The 20,502-nt window shown below is 30.8% G+C and overlaps 3 protein-coding genes across 3 annotated transcripts; 2 read left to right on the top strand and 1 right to left on the bottom strand.

Annotated features, from left to right (window-relative positions):
* The first annotated feature begins 4,411 nt into the window (after positions 1–4,411).
* LOC137831286 (cyanidin 3-O-galactoside 2''-O-xylosyltransferase FGGT1) lies at positions 4,412–5,806 on the top strand. Its single transcript, XM_068638897.2, has one exon. It carries the CDS (start codon positions 4,484–4,486, stop codon positions 5,699–5,701), a length of 1,218 nt encoding a protein of 405 aa, XP_068494998.1. The 5' UTR covers positions 4,412–4,483; the 3' UTR covers positions 5,702–5,806.
* Positions 5,807–6,715: 909 nt separating this feature from the next.
* Positions 6,716–7,471, top strand: LOC137833445 (putative lipid-transfer protein DIR1). Its single transcript, XM_068641796.2, has 2 exons — positions 6,716–7,072; positions 7,169–7,471. Exons 1-2 carry the CDS (start codon positions 6,766–6,768, stop codon positions 7,174–7,176), a joined length of 315 nt encoding a protein of 104 aa, XP_068497897.2. The 5' UTR covers positions 6,716–6,765; the 3' UTR covers positions 7,177–7,471.
* A 127-nt stretch (positions 7,472–7,598) lies between these two features.
* Positions 7,599–13,228, bottom strand: NHX3 (Na+/H+ (sodium hydrogen) exchanger 3). Its single transcript, XM_068638898.2, has 14 exons — positions 12,872–13,228; positions 12,014–12,132; positions 11,831–11,928; positions 11,669–11,728; positions 11,504–11,550; positions 11,223–11,414; positions 10,561–10,607; positions 10,400–10,466; positions 9,993–10,093; positions 9,813–9,914; positions 8,849–8,999; positions 8,683–8,745; positions 8,390–8,473; positions 7,599–8,181 (listed from the first exon to the last, which is right to left on the bottom strand). Exons 1-14 carry the CDS (start codon positions 13,037–13,039, stop codon positions 7,897–7,899), a joined length of 1,584 nt encoding a protein of 527 aa, XP_068494999.1. The 5' UTR covers positions 13,040–13,228; the 3' UTR covers positions 7,599–7,896.
* Between the last annotated feature and the right edge of the window lie 7,274 nt (positions 13,229–20,502).

A 20,502-nucleotide genomic window follows, 5' to 3' on the forward strand; every position in this document is an offset into this window, starting at 1 on the left:
TTGATTAAAAACCTGATTGTCATGGAAACAATTTACTTGGTTTAAAACTGAATTCATGTCATTGAGACAATTCACTTGACTTTTTTTTTTTTAATTTTTTTGGCCTATATGCAAAAGTTGTTTTTTTGTTTTTACCTGTATATACAATAAAGTTGTCATTTTAGTTAAAAGGAGAGTGACGACTAAAGGTCATTTAATTCGTAGGAATATTCAGTTGTGAGCTAGTTAACGTTAAGTATGTAAGGAATCTTCATAATATCTACTAACACAGATACAAAGATAGTTTAATTTCTAAAATGTATAACACGAGTACATAAATCTATATATTATATTATTATGAATTATATAAATTGATAATAAAGATTTATGTGGACAAATATGTTTTAGTTTTTTTTAGCATAAAAATATTTTTCATGACTGATTCAAAAAGATTTGTTCATTATTTTTATAATCATACTAAAAATTTATACAATAAATTTGAGTTTTTAAAAAATTAATGTATTTCTTATTTTTAAAATTGTATTAGAATCATGTTAGAATTGTCAGAAATCTAATAAATAATTTTTGAATTGGACACTTCATCGATACGTATCTTATGAGTGTCATATGATGAGTGTTGGTGTCCGATATGTGTATTCGACATAGAGACGCCATTTAAAAGGAGTGTCCGAACTTCATATGTCATCACCCTCTCATAATCAACTTAGGTTCACATGGAACTAAGGAAGTGATGATATCTTTAAGAATGAAAAAGATATATAACCAAGGAAACGATGTTGTCTTTAAGAATGAAAAAGTAGACGAAGAGAATATATTTGGAACTATATCTAAAGGATGATCATAGAAAGATATCTAACAAAATCCCAAGAGCTTACTTTTCCTACTCTGATGTCTTTGCTCAAAAACTTGCATCCAAGGAATTCAAAAGTAGAGATATATCTGTTTATATACATTAGTGCTAATGTAGTGGATGTACATAAATCCAGGTGTAGGATGATAGAGATAAACCGTGTAAATTATGCACTCAGAATTACCATATTATTAGATGGTTACCCTCATAAAAGGTGGTGAATGACAAGGCATCCTTTGCATACAAATAGTGTATTTTTTATAGTTGGAAGATGTAGCAATGCCTCTGTTATCAGATGCCTTTGTGTGAAAGCAAGATATTAATTTTAAACATTATAGGTACTGATATAATGTTAATGTCAAACAATAGCATAACGATGTAATGGAGGAAATCAAAGCCCATGTGATATATTAAAACTTTTTTTCATAAACAACTCTGACGTGACAATCCTCCAAGAATGGAGAAATAATATATTACTCAGTTATCGAGACAAGATCAAGATTATATTTGACATGACCTTTGAGTAATGTAGTAAAACACAACTAATCACCTAATCAATTGCTAATTTGGTATTAGGTAAGAACAACTTGATTAACTTCACTTGAAAAACATGTATTAAAATATTATAAATAGCTAACAATCTCTGTGAATGCACTGTTTGTTTTATTATGCTTTTATTGCCCTACGCCTATTTATTGTTCACTTGATTATTAATTAGACTAAATTTATAAATGCACCCACCCACTCTCAACGAGAAACAAAAGATCTCAACTTACAAATATATTGAAAATAGTTTATTTCTATTTAAAATATAGAGTATCATCTCATTATCTATAAGAACATTAAATACAAACTAATTCCATTCAGAAATACTTATTCAACGAATTCAATTTGTCTACTAATTAAACAAATATTATCTCATTAATTTATTATTTCCATCTAAGTTACTTATTACGTGCTTTCAACCCTTTATTCTTTATTTATATTAATGTTTCTCTACAAACTTAGTTGAACTCACGAAGTGCACATTTAAGAATTTCCAGAATATAGGTTAGAAATTAAAAGTTAGGAATAATAATGCTCTTTCCTTAGCTGAATTATTTCACAAACAGAGGATAATTGTATTTGCAATTAGGTGATTTAAATATGTAGGCCATTCATTAAGTTATTGGCTACTTAATTAAATTTAAGAAAATTCAACCCTATTTAATCTTATTATTTAAAAAATATTTTTTCATCTTTAAGTATCATCTCAATAAATATTTAATTAAAGATAATTTAGTAAAGTATTTTTTTTATTATATGAACAAATATACTAAATTTATCTACTACTTTTTATTAGAAAACAGTTAATTTTGTTTATAGTTGATTCCAATAATAAAAAAATGACAACCAAACCTTTTGACACTAGAAAATTTAAAGTTTGGAAACAAAAGATACACCATGAAGTGATATTTAAATGAAAAAAAAAATCTTTTCATTTGTAAAAAAAGTGATGCACACAGAGAGAATCTGGAAGAAAAAAAAAGTTAAGAGATCAAAATGTATTTAAACATTACTATAATATGAAGGGGATTTTACCCATTTTTGTTTGCATATCCTCCTGTAGAAATTGATGTATCATTAATTACTTTTTGTTTTATTTATAAATTATTTTGTTTGAGCTATTCCCAAATGACTGTTTTCTAAAATTACAGAAATATAATTTTATTCCTTAAAATAATTAAATATTTGTCATTTTAGTAGGCATGCTTTCAAGAAACTTTGTTATTTTAAAGCTTTAGAAATCAAAATATTTTGTCAATTTGATAATTTTTGGAGTTAAAACAATATTTTTGCAATTGCAATGATCAATCCAGTTTATCTAATTTTAAAGTATTAAAATTATTAATATATTACTAGCATATATTATTTAATTATTCTTCATAACAAAGAGTTAAACTAGGCATACTCTAAACATAAATAGCTAGCTGTATATTTCAATTTGTTTCTAAAAAAGAAATAAATGAATTCACTTGTCTACTAGTATGGGTTGAACGACTAATGACATGTCTTGGTCTCATCACTAGACTGATCGACTTGAGGTCCGCACCCATTGGACCGACCGATAATATAAGTCTTATTTTACCCAATCAAGGTCAGCGAAGCTAATTCGTGATTAGAAGTTAGGTAATGCAGCCTTAAATGCGATCTAACCCCTTAACTTGACCCAATAAGGAAAACCAACCAAAGATAATATAAATAACACATATTTCAAGAACCAGGTACGTCATTGTCTACAGTATTCTGATAACCGAGGATCGAACCTTTTTGCTGACTTGAGCGTCGGAGTGTCTTCTACAAGTACCCCATTCGAAAATCACCAGAGGACTGAGAGTTGAAACTAAGGAGGAAGTTGAAGATCAATACGACCGACCAACAAGGAGGAGGAAAGTGAATCTTCTCAATAATTCTTCATGCCCCAACCTAGAGAACAACTTGTAAGTTCAGAGTGATCGAAGAAGGATGAAAAGAGATAATAAATGAGTTGAAAAAGAGAAAATAAAATTAATAATAATAATAATATATAAAATCAAAATTCAAAAATCAAATAACAAAATATTTAAATACTAATAAAAAATTTATTCATAGTCATTCGAACGAATTTTGTAAAAATAATAGATAAAAAAAATGACAAAAGTGGTTAAAAACAACAGCAATCCTACATAATACTACACAATAGGACCACACGCATTTAAGTAGGTAGCTGTAAAACTTTTTTCTTAGGCTATAAACAATAAATATTTAGTCAGTGTAGAAATACCATTACACTTCAACCACTTCCACCAAATCTTATAATTTTTTTAAATCTATTTCTATTATTAAATCTTAAACTTTAAATCTTAAAAATACTCCTCACTATCGGTTTATAACTTTTTATAATTTTTCTATATCTTTTTATAGACTTAGGTTTCATTATTAGGTTATTCACGTATCAAAAAATATTTTTGTTCTCGAACGGGTGTACCTGCAGGAGGCGATAAGTCAGTTAGGGTGTCAATACTCGGTTGTCAGAGTACGGTAGATAATAACGTACCTGATTCTTGGGATCTGTGCTATTTATATTACCTTAATGGGCCTTCGTTGATGGGTCGGATTATGAGGTTGGTTCATGTTTAGGGTTATGCTAAACAACTTTTAATTATGGATTAACCTTGTTGACTTGGTCAACCCATGACTCGTCGTCATTGATCGGTCGGTCACATGTCATTAAGTGACCTTCTTATCGTGATCGAGTGATTCGAGTTCCTGATAACTCCTCAAGTAGTTCGGTGGTGCCAATACAATTATTAAATTATTAAACTTATTATCGATGTTTGATCACGACTTTTCTACTTGAAATTATAAATAACATTGCTTACAAACACTTGAAATATGAATTAGGTGATATTTTTCTAATTTATTTTTTATTTTACTAATTCTATTTGCTTTCTCTATGCTGAAAGGAAGATAAGTGTCACTTAACATCATGGTTTCCATGAACTTTTTTTCTTCTATAAATTGGGTTATGAGCAAGTTGATTCTCACACACTACACTGTTATTTCTCCTTCCTAGATTTCCTTGTCTCTTGTTGACCTCAACTTTTGGCCACAATGGCTTCTTCACCTTCTTTGCACATAGCAATTCTCCAATGGTTTGCAAAGGAACACATCTCACCATTTCTGCAACTCTCCAATAGCCTTGCAGAAAGAGGCCTCAAAATCTCTATCTTCATCCCAAAACACACTCATGCATACTTCCAACACCTCAATCACCACCCTCATCTCATCTCCCTTATCCCAATATGTGTTCCTCAGAATGATCATGGCATTCCCCATGTTGCTGAAGTCACACCAGAAGTCCCTTCTTCCACTGTCTCACTTTTGATGACTCCAATGCTCCTATATGAGAAGGACATTGAAATCCACCTCCTTGAGTTAAAACCAAACATTGTGCTCTTGGATCATGCATATTGGGTGCCAAAACCACGCTTAACTCAATGCTTAGGAATTAAGTCTTTAGTTTATTACGTTATAAGCTCTTCATCATTGACTTATGAACTATCATATTCATACCCTTTAGGGATATCTAAAGGGTACTACTGCAACACTACTGAACATCATCGCCTGTTGCATGAACCAAAACTCCTTGCTGAATCAGGGAAAGTTGGTCATGGTAAAGGCATTGTTCGCACTGAACGTTGTACTAAGAGCACTCTAACTCAATCTTATGCAACAGGACTCAAAGGTTGTGCAGTGATTGAAGAAGCTTATGTTGATTATCATAGGAGGAGGCATGTGTTGGTTGAAGGGCATGTTAATGTACCAAAAGAAGCAACGTGCCTTTTTGATGAAAGTTGGGCTAAATGGCTTGGAAATTTTGAAGCTGGCAGAGTGGTTTATTGTTCCTTTGGTAGTGAGTGCAGATTAGAAGCATGTCAGTTTCAGGAACTGCTGTTGGGGCTTGAGCTATCAGGCATGCCTTTTGTGGCAGCTCTTAGACCCCCTAAGGGTTTTGAGTGTGTGGAATCAGCACTTCCAAAAGGGTTTAAAGAGAGAGTTGAAGGAAGAGGGGTTGTGAGTGGTGGATATGTTCCTCACAGGTTCATTTTGGAGCACTCTTCTGTGAAGTGCTTTGTTACCCTTTGTGGATATTCTGGGTCTTTGTCTCAGGCGCTGGTGAACAAGTGTGAGTTGTTGTTGTTGCCAAATCATGGTGAAATGGTGTTCAATGCAAGGGTGATAGGAAACACCTTGAAGGTTGGAGTGGAAGTGGAGAAGTTGACCATTAAGATGGTTTCTTTACCAAAAAAAGTTTGTGCAAGACTCTGAAAATTATGCAAAAATGATGTTAATCTATGTTGGACTTATCTAAAGAAATAATAATAGCTAGATTAGACCCTTATGTTATGCCTTTGATCAATAAAATTATTTTAGTTTTTTGTATAATTAGAGTATATATATTTTATTTTTATATCATAGATACAGTATATAAAAAATAAGTATTTTTTTTATGAAAATATGTTTAAAGAAGATAAGATCACTGAACAATAGAATTTTGTTTTCTAGTATTTAAGACAATTATATTACCACTCGTACCAGTAGATCCAATAAAGACATAAATATGTGAGAAACCAACTTCCATTTTTAATTTAATTTTTTCATTGTTTTCTCTTTTAGAATCCAAACATAGTTGGAGACCAATTTTATTTTTTAATTTATAATTTAAAATACTTTTTTTTTCAGTTTGTCTCTATACTCTCTTTTGAAAATATTTCTATTCAATACAAAGTCACTATACAGAAACACCTCGTTTAGGAATTAAAAACTTGGTTCTCAATGTTGTGAAACCAGTCATTTCCATTAGACTTATCTCTATTGATATATTGACACTATTAATTAAATGAGTTTTATCAGATATGGGAGTAAAAGAATCTTACACTCAATGCATACCAATTAATCTCTTGCATAAAGTAACATGAAAGAATAACACATGAATAAAGTGTCGTGTATTATGTCAAAGACTTTTTTTACTTCTTTAACAAATATATATTTTTTAAATACAGAAACAACCAAATATGGTTCAGTACAAATTCATCCATGACCACATTCAAACTATATTGCAAGGTTCTTTTGTCATTTTTTTTTTCATAATAGCAAGTAATGGACAAGTTTATGTTTGGTTGTGTTTGAGACCAAATCTTTAATTCTAAAAAGTAAACCAATCTCGTGAACATCTGCAGAGTGGATTCACATGACACACCTAAAAGTATGTGAAACCAATACAAAATATTAATCCAACAACACTCCAAACTGCAGTAGTATAAATTAACATTAAGGCAAAACCACAAGTGTAGATTAGACCTAGCTGCTTGGTAAACTTGGTTAAGGAGGATATGGCACATACTAGTGGCAATGTTTTGGTGCAGTGGCTACTAGCAACCTTGCTCATTGCCATGTTAGGTGGTGCCAAAGCTATTGTTTTATGTGACACAGAGTCAAGTAAACTAAGCTCATGCTATGCAGCAGTTACTGGGCAATACCCTCCAAAACCAAATGAAAAATGCTGTGATGTTGTTAAGCATTCCAATTTGCCTTGCCTTTGCAGATACAAGTCTATCCTACCAGCATTTGGATTCAACCCCACCAATGCTTTGGCCTTGCCCAGTAAATGTGGTCTGAAAACACCACCGGAATGTAGAGGTAATAATCTTATGCCTGAGTAGAACTTTTATTAACATAAATACAACTTAGACTGACTAGATAGTGTTTCTTGATTAAATATTCTTCATTTTGCAGTGGTTTGAAGAAATTCTTGAGAATCAGATCCATTTTGTGCACACTTTCAGTCTTTAGTTTGCTTTTATGTGTAGTATTAATATTGGAGAAGCTTTTAAATTGGCATTTTTTACCCCTCAAATAACTGAGTAGTTTATTTTCAATCTCTGCCTTTTCCTCACATGTTTGCAAGGTGTGTGATGTATCAGTTTTCTATCAAGTCTATAATGGCGTTTGATGCGCTACCACTCAAAATATCAAGATATGTATCATGCAACTTCAATCTGTAGTCTAATAAAATGCCTTTCTCTCTTTTTTTCTGAATTCAATGCTCAGAGATATAAATGGATTAGAACAGAAGTGTTTGAATGATTTCTATGCACTAGCATCTGGTCACAAAAGGCAACAACCCAAAACAAGAGATTATGTGATAACCACTTTGCTCATGAACTTAAGTCAATAAAGCTACTTTAATCAACAGGATGAATTAACTCAAAAGTCTGCAGTTGCTAACGTGCCACAACATTCATGTCCAAAGAAAAATATGAACTTCTTTAAAGCTTCAAGTAAGTTCACACTCCTGTGTGATAATCCAATAACAATTACTTCCTTATTACTTGAGCATAAAAAAAGCACTGGCAATGAATCCTCATTGCAGCTACTCATCTTCAAAATTGGATTTAAATAGATCATCATTTGCGCTCCAACATTCAAGTGCATCACTGAGATATCCATGATTTGCAATACTGCTAGCACTGTGACTCGTTATGATGAGGTCCCCCAAAAAAAGGTCTCATATAGGCATCATCGAACCTCCTCCAAAAGTGATGTATGGTGAACACAGGACTTTCTATTAACATGGACAAACTTTCCTTTGCGCGGCTGATGTTGGTGGCTGCGGACTCCTCAAGGGACAGCAAAGGTAGATTCAAGTCCTCAATTTGTGGGCCTGATTCTTCATGGTTGATGTTTTTCCTTGTAGCAGTGTGGGGTAGGAGATATCTGATTAATGGTTTTGTGAGAAAACCAAAAACCTGTAATGATTTTGGAACTATATCAATTACTTAAAGATTAGGCCAACTTATAAGAATGAACAAGCAGCATGTAATCAAAAGCTGGATGACAGCAGATGCAAGAATTGATTTCCCTTTGCTTGAAGAAAAGAGTTGGAAATTAATCTTATCAGCTCCACCTGATCAATTCTAAGTTGTTATTTGTCACTTTCAAGACAGAGGTACTCACCAGTGTGCTAAAAAGGACAACAATAATGGTGTTGGTAATCATTGTTGCTTTAACTGGATCAGAAGTAACTCCAGAAAATGTGAACTGCATAAATAAAAAAGAGAAGAAATCAATGGCACCAGCTTCTTAAGGTGTTAGTGTGATTGGTTGTTGCATAACTGTGGGATGAATCTCTATACACAATACAATAGTAAATAATGCCAGGTTGCAATGCTGATAGGATTACAAAAGATGAATGAGACACTCATTTATTTGATAAAATTTGTGTAGAACTTTGAATTTCATGCATATACCTGTTTGAAAGCCAGAGCAATGGAGACAGCTCCCCTCATTAGCCCGGCCCACCAAATGATTATCTGGATGGTTTATCCAACATCAGAAGCCAATAAATAATCATAGATAGTTGCTCAATTAATTAACTGTTAGTACAAGATTATCATACAAAACATGTTTAGAAACCTGATGTCTGAAAGTGATGCGTGATGCTCGGTCAGAACTAGCACGTGTGTTCGTATAATTGGCAACAGCAGAGAGAGGGAAAACAAATGCAGCCCGCCCAAGCAATATCAATAGTATTAAGGAACTGTATATCCCCAGCAAATTTCCATAACTGCAGTGAGTTATGACAAGAGAATCTTTATTAGAGAGGAATAAGGTTTATCATACTAATGTCATATTTTGCAACATATCTCACAAATTCTGAAAAAAAATTCAAAAACACAGATATTGCAAAATAACAAACACTTAAGATATAGTGTGTCAAGAAGAAAACAATTTCAAGCAGCAGAAAATAAGGTAGCTAACATGTGGTTTTATTCATAAAAACAATTATTTCTGAATGTTTCACAATAAGAAGAAGATCAGACTTTATGATTAAAAGTAATGTTCTCTTGATCAAAGCCAATTGAATCACAATCTGATAAATATTTGGACATTGTTGAAACAGTAGTTGAAGTTTATCTATGTAGTTTATTAAGAAGTTGACTTTAAACCGATTTTATAAGGTTGAGTTAGGTTTAAAGTCCACTTCTTAATATGACATCAAAGCCATTTTCGAGCCTATCTTAGCAAGAATGGTTGGACTTATCAGGCCACCTGTTGTTGGACTACCCATAAATGTATAGTCCTACGCACGAGTTGGTAACCTCATCATGAAGGGGTGTGTTGGAGATCCCACATCAACTAGAGATAAGGACAATTTATAATATATAAGTGGGTACAAACCTCACCTTATAAGCCGGTTTTATAAGGTTGAGATAGACTTAAAGTCCACTTCTTAATATAGGGGTAGTAACACTATGTAATCAACAACTATTAAATGTGCTACATTAGATGATAAACACATGTCATCAATGTTATGTCTTAGTGACAAGTAAAATCTGGATAAAATACAATTGTTTAGAGTTGTATAAAGGATTAGGACCTTAATTGAGTCATCTTCCACTTCTCAATGTCAAGGGCATCCATGCCCACATATAGAAATATGAAGGTTTCTGCAATAAATGACATTGTTGCAAACACATGCCTAGAGAAGGGAAACAAATCAGGAACCTCAGATCGTTTAATCTGGGAATTACTGAAATCTTTGATGGATTAATCCTACCTGGTTGTGATTCTTGAAGTTTCAGTCACATTATACCATGCATAGTGTGACATGAGTATTCCACAAAAGAAAACGGTGAGGATTCCACTCAGATCACATAGCTGCAAGAATTTGCAATAAGATGGATGGCCAAAAACAAGAAAGGAAATTATTTCTATATTTCTGGTTTAGTTCATCATTGTAGACACAAGTAGACTGTCTTTGAATACAGATATAGCAGGTTTTGGTTAAAATTTATCTTATGCTAAGTTTTACACTAAAGTGGCTCCTTGTAAAACTTAAGGAGAGGTTAATCTCCATTAGCGTGGTTACCTACATGCTGACTGAATCCAAAACCATTTAGTTCTATTGCTTGCAACTAATGTCAAGTCAAATGCAGAAAAATTCTATGAGCTTCCTTCCAATACCTCTGCCAACATGTAGGATAGGTATGCCATTAACATCATCAATGCAATTTCACGAACACTTGAATGTCTGTAGCAAATGCAGAGACAAACTTGTTAACGTGTGCTCAAAATTTCACTTGAAAAAGCCTAATTTGTGAGAAATTTAAGAGAATGATACATACCTTCCAAAGCTTAAGGCTTTTAAGATATATGATGTGAGGAGGCCAGACTGCATAAACATGCATTTGTTTAGAGAAAGGAGATGAGATGAAAAATAAGAGGGTCCCTCTGTTCCTTTGTAGTTTATACTAATTACAAGAACTAAAAATTTGTTCGAAATAAACATGCAATTTGGCTCTTCCTTGATTCTAATACCTTTAAACTAATCATGATAGGAGACTACGTACACTGAAAAACACTTTTCAGTTTCATAAAGATTCCCATTCTTCACAATTTCATGCTGACAACCAAATTTTACAATCCCAATACTCTTTATAAAGTCATGTATTGTGTTAACACAATACATTTACAAGTGCTATGTGCAAGTAAAGCATGGAAACAGCTTGCAAATTTCTTCCATAAAAGTCTAACTTAAAAATGATAACAATGTTTTGAATAAATGTAAATTCCCTGGTACAAACTAAAAGATAAGCAAGATAAAAGCTTTGCAAATTTCACTCATGAATGCTCTTTCATGCAACAAGTAGGTAACATAAGATGCATGTGAAAGAAACACAAGAAACTAATCAAAGAGTTTAAAAAGAAATTCACAAAGTCATCTGAAAACACATGAAGAAAATTATTAGGCCAAATTTGCATACAACTTTTCATTAATGAAACTCACTAGAACTCCAAGACCAGTGCTTAACAAGAATAAATACAAGAAATCTCCAATAACTCGGAATGTCTTGCTGCTAAATTTTGAAACATCAAGCTTTTGCACTGCATTGAAGAGAACAACTGATGTGGCATCATTTACCACTCCTTCCCCAAAGACTAGGCTGTATAGTAAAGGAGTCTCATCTTGATGGAGAACCTACAACAGATTCCAAATTCAGTGTTTGACAATTATGAGCATACAAAAAGAGTTTGATGAAAGTCAACATTTTACCAATTGTAACCAACCTGCAGAGTACAAACTGTGTCCGTTGATGAGAAAATTGTTCCTATAGCTGAAACAAGTTGAGATAAGCTAATTATATTTCATCCAAATCTGATATATCTAAGTACATGGTTCATTATAAATATAGTGTGTATTTGTGCAGTATTGAAATGATGCAATGATCTCACCAAGAAAATCTTGTCCAGTCAGGCCAAGCAACTTCAACTTGGGGAATATCCACCAGCTACCTAAATGAACCAAATACAAGGAATAATAGGTAAATTATTCTTGAAAATTTTTCACTGTTGCAAACTACAAGGCAAGGAAAAGCTAAGAGATTACATCATTACCACAAGTAATTACAAGAGTTGAAATGAAAACACCGATGACACCAAACATCATGATGGTTAAAAAGTTATGGAAGAATTGTTTCTTCTTCACCTGAAATCTGTTAGGAGGGTTAACTCTATACATCAAAAAAAAGTTTTGAATCACAAGAGCTGCTTTAACTCTAATATGAAACAAACTCTTACCCTGCATTGAATATTATGGGAGGAAGGAGATATATGAAGAATAGTTCTTCACTAAATGTAAGGATGTGAGAACTCTTTCCTTTGGTGATCAATAACAGCATAATTCCAGCAAAGATTCCCTATCAAGGAGAAAGTTAGATGCACAGAGGCTCAGTGAAAGTGTGTATTCAACATTAACTTCTTTTAATAATCCTACAAAACTATCTATAAAGTGTTAGTATTTATTAGTTGTTTGAAAAAAATCATCCTGTTAAAGAAATAAGAAGAAAAAAACAACTCTTTCCTGTTGGAAATATTTCTAAAAAAACCAAAAATCACATAGAAACAAATTACACATGTTCTTCATGTCATTGCTACTAATTTGCATTAAGTTTGAAGAGGATACATATTATTTAAAGAAAGACATTTTCATTAGCAATCAAATAATGAAGCATCTTCATATACTATTAATTAATTTCTTATCATCTCTATAAAGAAAACCTTAAAGTTGGTGAACCACTTGCACTGATAAATCTAAATCAATGTAGTAAAGCAGGAAAACTACTAAAAAAACTTCATTCTTTGAGAAGACCCCATGTTTCATCTTTTGTTCTGAGTGTCTTTTTAAATATTGACATGTTCATATTCATTATCACTGAGTAATTTTCTTGACATACATACACATTCAGTCCTCACCCTCCCAAACAACCCATTTACCATGAAACTAATCATATAGTATCTGATTCTGCATAAGGTATCTTTCAACTTTTCTTGTTCTATCAAGAAATAAACATGCATAGTTGATAATGGAGATGGAGAGAAAGAAAACCCTACAAACATCATGATTAAAATTCAGAATCAGGAGAGAATGCAGCTTACTACTATAATGGCAACTATGGATTCATTAACCCATCGATTTTCTTCAAGCAAGTAACCAATGACCAAACAAAGGCAGAGAACAGCCACAAAAAGTGAAATTGGCACCACTTGTGCATGTTCATGAGCCAAATTCCTGGCTTCGTCAGAGATCCAACTCAGTGGCACCATAGTCAAGTATTATTCTCTCCAATTAGTAACTTTCTATTGTTCTCACACAACTCAGATCACTAGGTTATTATATACATAATAATGGATATAAAGCTAACTTTGTTGGAAAACAACAAATCACAGAACATAAAGAATTCAAATGATGTTGTTTGCTGTTCTAGGATTGATATCATAAACAGAAACAAACACGACACATAAAGAACGTGTAGCGATGATAGCAAGGAAACAGTGCATGAAGAAATAACGTGTCACTCTCGAAATCAGTCTAAGATCTGAAGGCTGACACCATGCAAAGTTAAACTAATACTTTGTACTTGGTCACATCACATTGTATTAAGTTACTCAAATTACTTCACAACAATCATTTACAAAATAAAGATTTGTCATATATTTAAAAGTATAACTAAAAACCAATGGTTAAAGTTATAATTTTATTTGATTATAATTTTAATCTATTTCAATCTTTTAGTTATATTTAAACATTTATCAGTAAATATTATGTGTAACTTTGAATATTAATATTCATTAGTAAATATAGTTATATTCACATATATTTGGTCTTATTTTGATTTATAAAATGTGCATGTTAGAAAATATTAATATATTTTTTATTTTTATATAATTTTAATGAGATATTAGTACTAAAAAATTTAAATTAAATTTTGTATTTTTTTTGTTTTTTTATTAAAAACTAGTTTAATAGACATTTATTATGTCAAAATTATTTTTATAAATAATTTTTGTATATTTTAATTTCAATTCTCCTTTTACAATGTGTGCATTATACAAGTAAATTTATAGTTATAAGGGATTGTAATCACATCTTAATAACTAAACATAATTTATTATTAATTTTATCATAACTTATTTCACAATAAATAATAGTGTTTTTAAATTTTTTTATAATTATAATATTATAAAAATTAATAAAATATTTATTTTATAATTTATTTATTTATAGTTATTATTATATTTCATTTTTTAAATTATATTTTTTATTTGTTATTCTCATTAAAATAGCGCGCGCACATATATATATATATATACATTAAAGATAACAAACAAAATGTATATTACATAGAAAATTATATATATATATATATTAATAGATTATTTAATTTTGGTTTTATTAATCTATAATTACAATTTAATGAATAATTGATATATTTTATGTCAAATTAATTTTTAATAAAAATTATAAGGTATTTGTTATGATATGAACCATATTTATTTTGAACTTAAATTTGAATACTAATAGTGTATAATACTTTTTTTTAAATATAAATATTATTTTATTAAATTTTTTTAAAATTATAATATAGTGGGTGCCTCTGTTTTAAGAATAAAAAAATATTAATAACGGTGGTTAAATACAAAAATAATAAGTGATTGTAAGGTTGCAATATATAGTTTAGTATTTAAATAATTTTTTGAAATTTAAAATATAATTAAAAATAAAATAAACATGAAGTGTAGGTATTAAAAAAAGAATTTTCTTTATATATTTTTTTATAATTTTATAATATAACTAACAATAAAATAAAAATACAAAACATAAATTTTATAGATAATTTAAAATAAAATAAAAATAATTTAACCTATGAAAATATTTCTCATGGTATACTAATATAGGATGTGATTGGATCTTATCCAAACCATTAAAAAACGCAAAAAATAAAGACATATGAAAATTTTACTATCCACAGTAAAAAATGATAGAAAAGCTATTTATTTATTTTTTTAATTTTTCTTAGTTTTTTTTAAATGTATTCAACCCATTTTTTTTTATAAGATATGAAATACTAAAAATAAAAATTAGATAACCCTTTTAATAATATTTAGAAAATAATAAAATTAATCTACAATGTATTAAGCTTTCCACAACAAGAGATGGTTAACCCGTATTTATAATAAGATACACATAAATAGAGTATAATAAACTTTTATTTATTTGGTATCCCTACACAATCTTAATTTATCAAACAACTTTGATGTTTAAAAGAAATTTCTAAACTTATTTTTTTTTTCAATAACATAGTGTTTGATTTAAAAAAAAAAACTTCAAAGTGGCATAAAAGTAACTTTAGAAATATTGAGGAGTTTTATCTCTTAAATGTCTAATGATAGCTTCTCTTTTTTATAATTTAATTTGAATCTAAAAAGTTTCAAAATAATTTAAAGGAAACAATTTATTTATTTTTACATATTTTTCTTTTCAGACTTTTTATTTTCTTAAAACTAAATTAAAATAAATTTAGAAAATAATTGCCTATTTTTAGTTAATATATATATATTATAATTTAATTTTATCTTAAAATTGTATAATAATTTTAGTTTATTACATGTAGTTAGATTTTTTAATAAAAAATGTAAGAATTCAAAGAATTATTTAAAAGTAAAAGTGATATAATTGAGAGGATGAATTGTGAATATTTTATTATCTAATAATAAAGTTTATAAATAGAAAATTTTAACTAATTAAATTTCATTTCATACAAATCAACATTTATTTAAAATCTTTCTTTTTAACCACTTTCTAGATTTCTGACAAATATGTTTATCTTTTTATAGATAGAAGTTTGTTTTAGGAGAACTAGTGGAAAAAATAAAAAGTTTATCTTATCCAAATATATTTGGGTAAGTTCCTATCCATCTTTTTTCTTGAGTAAGTTTTGAGCAATTTTGCATACTTGGGAGACGAGACTTTGCATGTGGGATTTATAGAGTCAGGATGGGTATTTGTTAGTTCATGATCACATAGGTATGTTTAGGTCGTTGATCAGGGCTTCCTGTGTACATGTTTAACATTCATGAGTTATGTGGAGTTGAAACTTAGTTTTGTGTTGAGAAAAATAATCAAATAAGGGGAACTATTTAAGTTTTCAATAGTATCTTATGGTATATGATCTAGATGTGAAGGTGGCGTGATCATATATTATATTGAGTTTTTGCAAGGATTGTGTGTTGATTGATTTGAGCTTGAAATGAACTTTGTTCGATTTTTGAATAAATTGAATTATTGTGTGCTTTTATTAGTTTTATTTTAGAATACTGAATATGGGGTTCAAGTCGTGGTTAATTAAAAATAGTTTATTTTAGTGTAAGGTAGAAAGAGGAAATGAAAAGCACATTCTTAGACCACATTGAATCTATGTAATATTATGAAAAAAAACCCCTTGTTTGTACATAGACTCGATAAACAAGATAAGCGCTTGTTAACGATTTTTTATTTATTAAAAATCTGAGAGCTTTGGTCCTTGAGCGAGCCAAGTTCGTTGGGTGAGATGTTTAGTAAAAGTTCCCAATGGATGGGTCGCTGGCTGTGCCAATCTCTCTCTAGGTGAAATTTGTTTAACTAAAAACCCAAAAATTTTGGTTGTTGGACGAGCAAACTCTTCTTCAAGATTTTTAAATAAAAGCTCTAATTGATTTGGTCGGTAGGAGAGCAAAATCTCGTCACGCAAGATGTTTTAATAAAAGACTCCCAATTATGTAGTCAATGGGCAAATAATCTGTTCACTAGGCAACTAAAAATTGATCGGTGTGCTGACGCCTTTAGTTGGGAGAGAAAAATGGTGGTTGGGCGAATTGCAACATGTGTTTAATTTGTTGGCCGAGCCAAGTGCTGGCTGAGGAAGTAGGTTTTTTCTAAACTTTGAAGAAATATGATTTTAAATATTCTAAATGATAAAATTTGTTAATCTTTCACTATATTGTTATATTTGACTAATATATTATATTTGAACATTATTATGATAATGTATGATGAATTTCAATTTATTAGCATTCAAATTAAGTTGAAATTGTATAAATGATTGTAATGTGGTATGAGGTAAGATGTAAGCACAATCATTTTTAGGAAGATAATATTATGTTCAAATGTCATTGGAGATTCATTAAGGACATATCCTGACTCTACTGATATTAGAATCTCATAAAGGAAAATTATCAAGTGGTGAAAGTCGAGAAGGTTCCTATGACCTAGTTTGCAGTGTGAAAAATAATTGGTCTAGTAGGTCATAGGGATTTACCTTGTCATATCTGTGGACTGAGTTCCTATTTTTTTGTAGTTGTGTTGTAGTGACAACACAATGAAGGTAATATGACATGTGTAAATTTTTTTAAGTCTAATTCAACACATGTGTATTTCGGAAGTAAAGTCAAGTATTTTGTGATGATGCTAACAATGTTATGAAATGAGTTGCAGTCTATAGGCTAATGAGTAGACACTTTATTTTGTGTTTGATTTAAATGACTAAATTGAAACTTATATTCATCAGTGTACATGAATGAAATGAATTTGAGATGTGTTATATGAAAGTTTTTCAAACTCTAACTTACCCTGTTTTTGTTGTTTGCGTTTTTAGTTATTAAATGTTGTAGGAGTGTAGGATGTTGTAGAAGGAAAATCCCAACATAAGTAGGTTAAGGAGTTAGAAGAAGAATTTATATATGTTTTGTTAATTTCTTTTCTTAATTAGGACATGCTAATATGTGCAGCCAGTTTGATTTCCTATGAGGAGGGAATTTATTTTTTTGAGAAATTCTTGATAGAGAAATGAGTGTGTGTGTGTGTGATGAGAGTTTTGCATGGGTGTTAGATAATGTAGTTGTAATTGGGGGATATCACATCTTTGGTATTAGAGCATGTCATGTTTTAGGTAACCCGAGGGAAATGGGGTTGCTATGCTTTAGTTTTATATGTTGGGTAGTTAGGAAGTTGATATAGTTGCTTGAAGATTTTGAGATAGTTTCTAAGCCTTTCTCTTATGTCTTATAGAATGTATTTTAGATTTCCTACCTAACCCAACCATCTTCTGAAATAAGCCAAATAACTGATGAATAATGTCGTTAAAAAAAACATGGCAATGACTCAAAATCATTTGAAAGTTATACATCAATGTAAGACAAATAAAATGGCTGCAATGACTATTTCTTATAGTCATCCCTAAGAGCAGTTGGGACTGACTAATTTCATGATGATGAATAACTACCCTAAACCCAAAATAACTAGGGTTATTTTGATGATGAATAATGTCGTTAAAAGAAACATGGCAATGACTCAAAATCATTTGGAAGTTATACATCAATGGGAGACAACATCAATGTGAGACAAATAAAATGGATGCAATGACTATTTCTTATAGTCATCCCCAAGAGCAGTTGGGACTGACTAATTTCATGAGATAAAATCGTCCAAAATTTAGTGGTAATGTCACTCCCAACCAAGCTGATCAATGGATCAAAGGGATGGAGAAGACTTTTATATTGAAGATAAGAAGTTGATGTTTGCAACCTATCTATTGTCTGGTGAAGTAGAGTTTTGGTGGATGGGAGCCCAGCAAATGATGGAAGTAAGATTTGTGGTGATGGATTGAGAGAACTTCATAACAAGATTCTTGGATAAATATTTGTCATTCATTCTGTCTTTTTACAAAAGATTATAATATTCAATCTTGATTGATATTGATGCACATATAAAAATCATTTATATCAATTTCTCGTATACAAAATTATTAAGTGGGTCTCCTAAATATCGATACCTCACATATTTATAAAAACTCCTTATCATTATGAACCGATGCTATAAAACAATTAACATTTCAAATCTATTCCTAACATTCAAATATTTTAGACATTATCATTTAGGTCAGATTCCTAAAAATACTTTCCAGTAAGATCTAAGGATCAAAATCATGAATAATTCAAGATTTGGGAATAAAATGATAATACCAACCATCAATCAATAACTGAAATATTATAGATAAATATCACCTCAATACATAAGAGTTTGAACAAATTACCCTCAATCCTAAAGGGAAGAATTAGCCACTCATGTTGGCCATTACAAGCATGGAAACCAAGAAAGAAGATCCAGGATGTTTCTCCTTGACTGTTGTTTCCTCTAGGGTTTTCTATCTCTTTCTATTCTCCCAATCCTATCCAGGGTTATGCCTCACGCCTCATATTTAACCTAGTTGAGCTTGGGCTAAGTGTCTTGTCGCCTAGGTGAGTTATTACTTGCTTGGGTGAGTTTGACAAGAAAAAGCCCAACTTCACTGGAGTGAACTTGCTTGGGTGAGCCTTGGGCAAATTTCCAATGTTCCAACTTTCCCTTTTCCTCCTGTTTATTCTCATTTAGCCCTTTCATCTCCTATTTTGCCTAGAATTTTGAAATTAACATAAATTTGGGAATAAATCGTTCTTATTTATATTATAATAAAAAATATGTAAAAAGGTTTAAATTTCTAAATTAAGGGTTAAATTATAGCTATTTTATTAATAAACATCCACAAACGTTTGTCTTTTAATATAAAATATTACTAAAATATGACACTTATCACAGTGCAAAGTTTGCAAAAGAAATTGAGTTCCTTAAGTTAGAGCAGGGAAATATGTTAGTGCCTATGCTACCAGGTTTAAATACCTAACTAGATTCTATACCAAGATACTTCTAAGGCTTAGAGGTGTAAAAAGTTTGAGAAAGGTTTAAGACATGAACTAAAGAGGATTGTAGCTCCTATGTGTATCATGGAGTTTCTTGCTTTAGTGGAAAAGGCAATTATAGTGGAGATGTTGGACAGTGGTGATAGTAGGGTAATCCTTTCTCATGATGGAGGCTCTTCTAATAAGAAGGCCAAGATAAATCAACTGAAACCTTTCTCTACATCCATTAGCACATGACAAGTACAATCACAACACATTCACAATAACCACAACCATGGAGTGTTAGATGTTTTCAGTGTGGTGGCCACATATGATAAATGTGTGTTCCCAATTTACTTTAGAGAGAATATGTTTTATAAGTTAGAAAGGAGGACATATATCCAGAGATTGTCCTAGCAAGAAAATGACAACATATACAAGTGATTATCAGCAAATGAGAGGAAGGGGGTAGTAAGTCCTAGGTGGCAAGTAGAGTTTTTGCTTTAGCAGGAGCAAAAGCCTCAAAGTCAGATAACTTGGTGCATGATGTTTGTTCTATTTTTGTTAGAAGTTTGAAAGTGTTGTACGTTTCTAGAACTACACACTTTTTTTTGTGTTAAATGATTGTTTAGATGAACTAGGTATGCTAGTGAAAGAGCTATAGTTCGAGGTTGTAGTTTCAACACAAGCATTTGGGAAGGTGTGGAATTCTTCTATTTGTTTAGAGTTTCCTATGGTGATAGAGGGACACAAATTTAAAGTCAATTCGATTTGTTTACCTTTACAGTAATTGGATATGATCTTATGAATGCATTGATTATATGCCAATAACATTATCATAGATTGCGGTTAATAGAAAACAGTGTTTCTAGACTCCAAAGAGTTAAAGCTGATGTTTGCACAACAAGTGTGGAGTGAGTTGATAGATGAAGTTAGATATTTTATAATCTTAACTCAAATGAGAGTTAACAATGAAAATAAGGTGAATAATATACCCGTGGTGGGGGTTTTCTTGGATGTGTTTCCAGAGGAGGTAC

The sequence above is a fragment of the Phaseolus vulgaris genome, chromosome 6 (genome assembly GCF_051622355.1).
Source record: "Phaseolus vulgaris cultivar YP4 chromosome 6, ASM5162235v1, whole genome shotgun sequence".
NCBI lineage: Eukaryota > Viridiplantae > Streptophyta > Magnoliopsida > Fabales > Fabaceae > Phaseolus > Phaseolus vulgaris.

Coding starts and splice junctions, on each gene's coding strand:
- LOC137833445 (XM_068641796.2), top strand. CDS start 6,766: ATGGCACATACTAGTGGCAATGTTTTGGTGCAGTGGCTACTAGCAACC.
- LOC137831286 (XM_068638897.2), top strand. CDS start 4,484: ATGGCTTCTTCACCTTCTTTGCACATAGCAATTCTCCAATGGTTTGCA.
- NHX3 (XM_068638898.2), bottom strand. CDS start 13,039: ATGGTGCCACTGAGTTGGATCTCTGACGAAGCCAGGAATTTGGCTCAT. Junction 11,929..12,013: donor CCCATAATATTCAATGCAGG/GTAAGAGTTTGT, acceptor CCCTCCTAACAG/ATTTCAGGTGAAGAAGAAAC. Junction 10,467..10,560: donor AAAGCCTTAAGCTTTGGAAG/GTATGTATCATT, acceptor CATTTGCTACAG/ACATTCAAGTGTTCGTGAAA.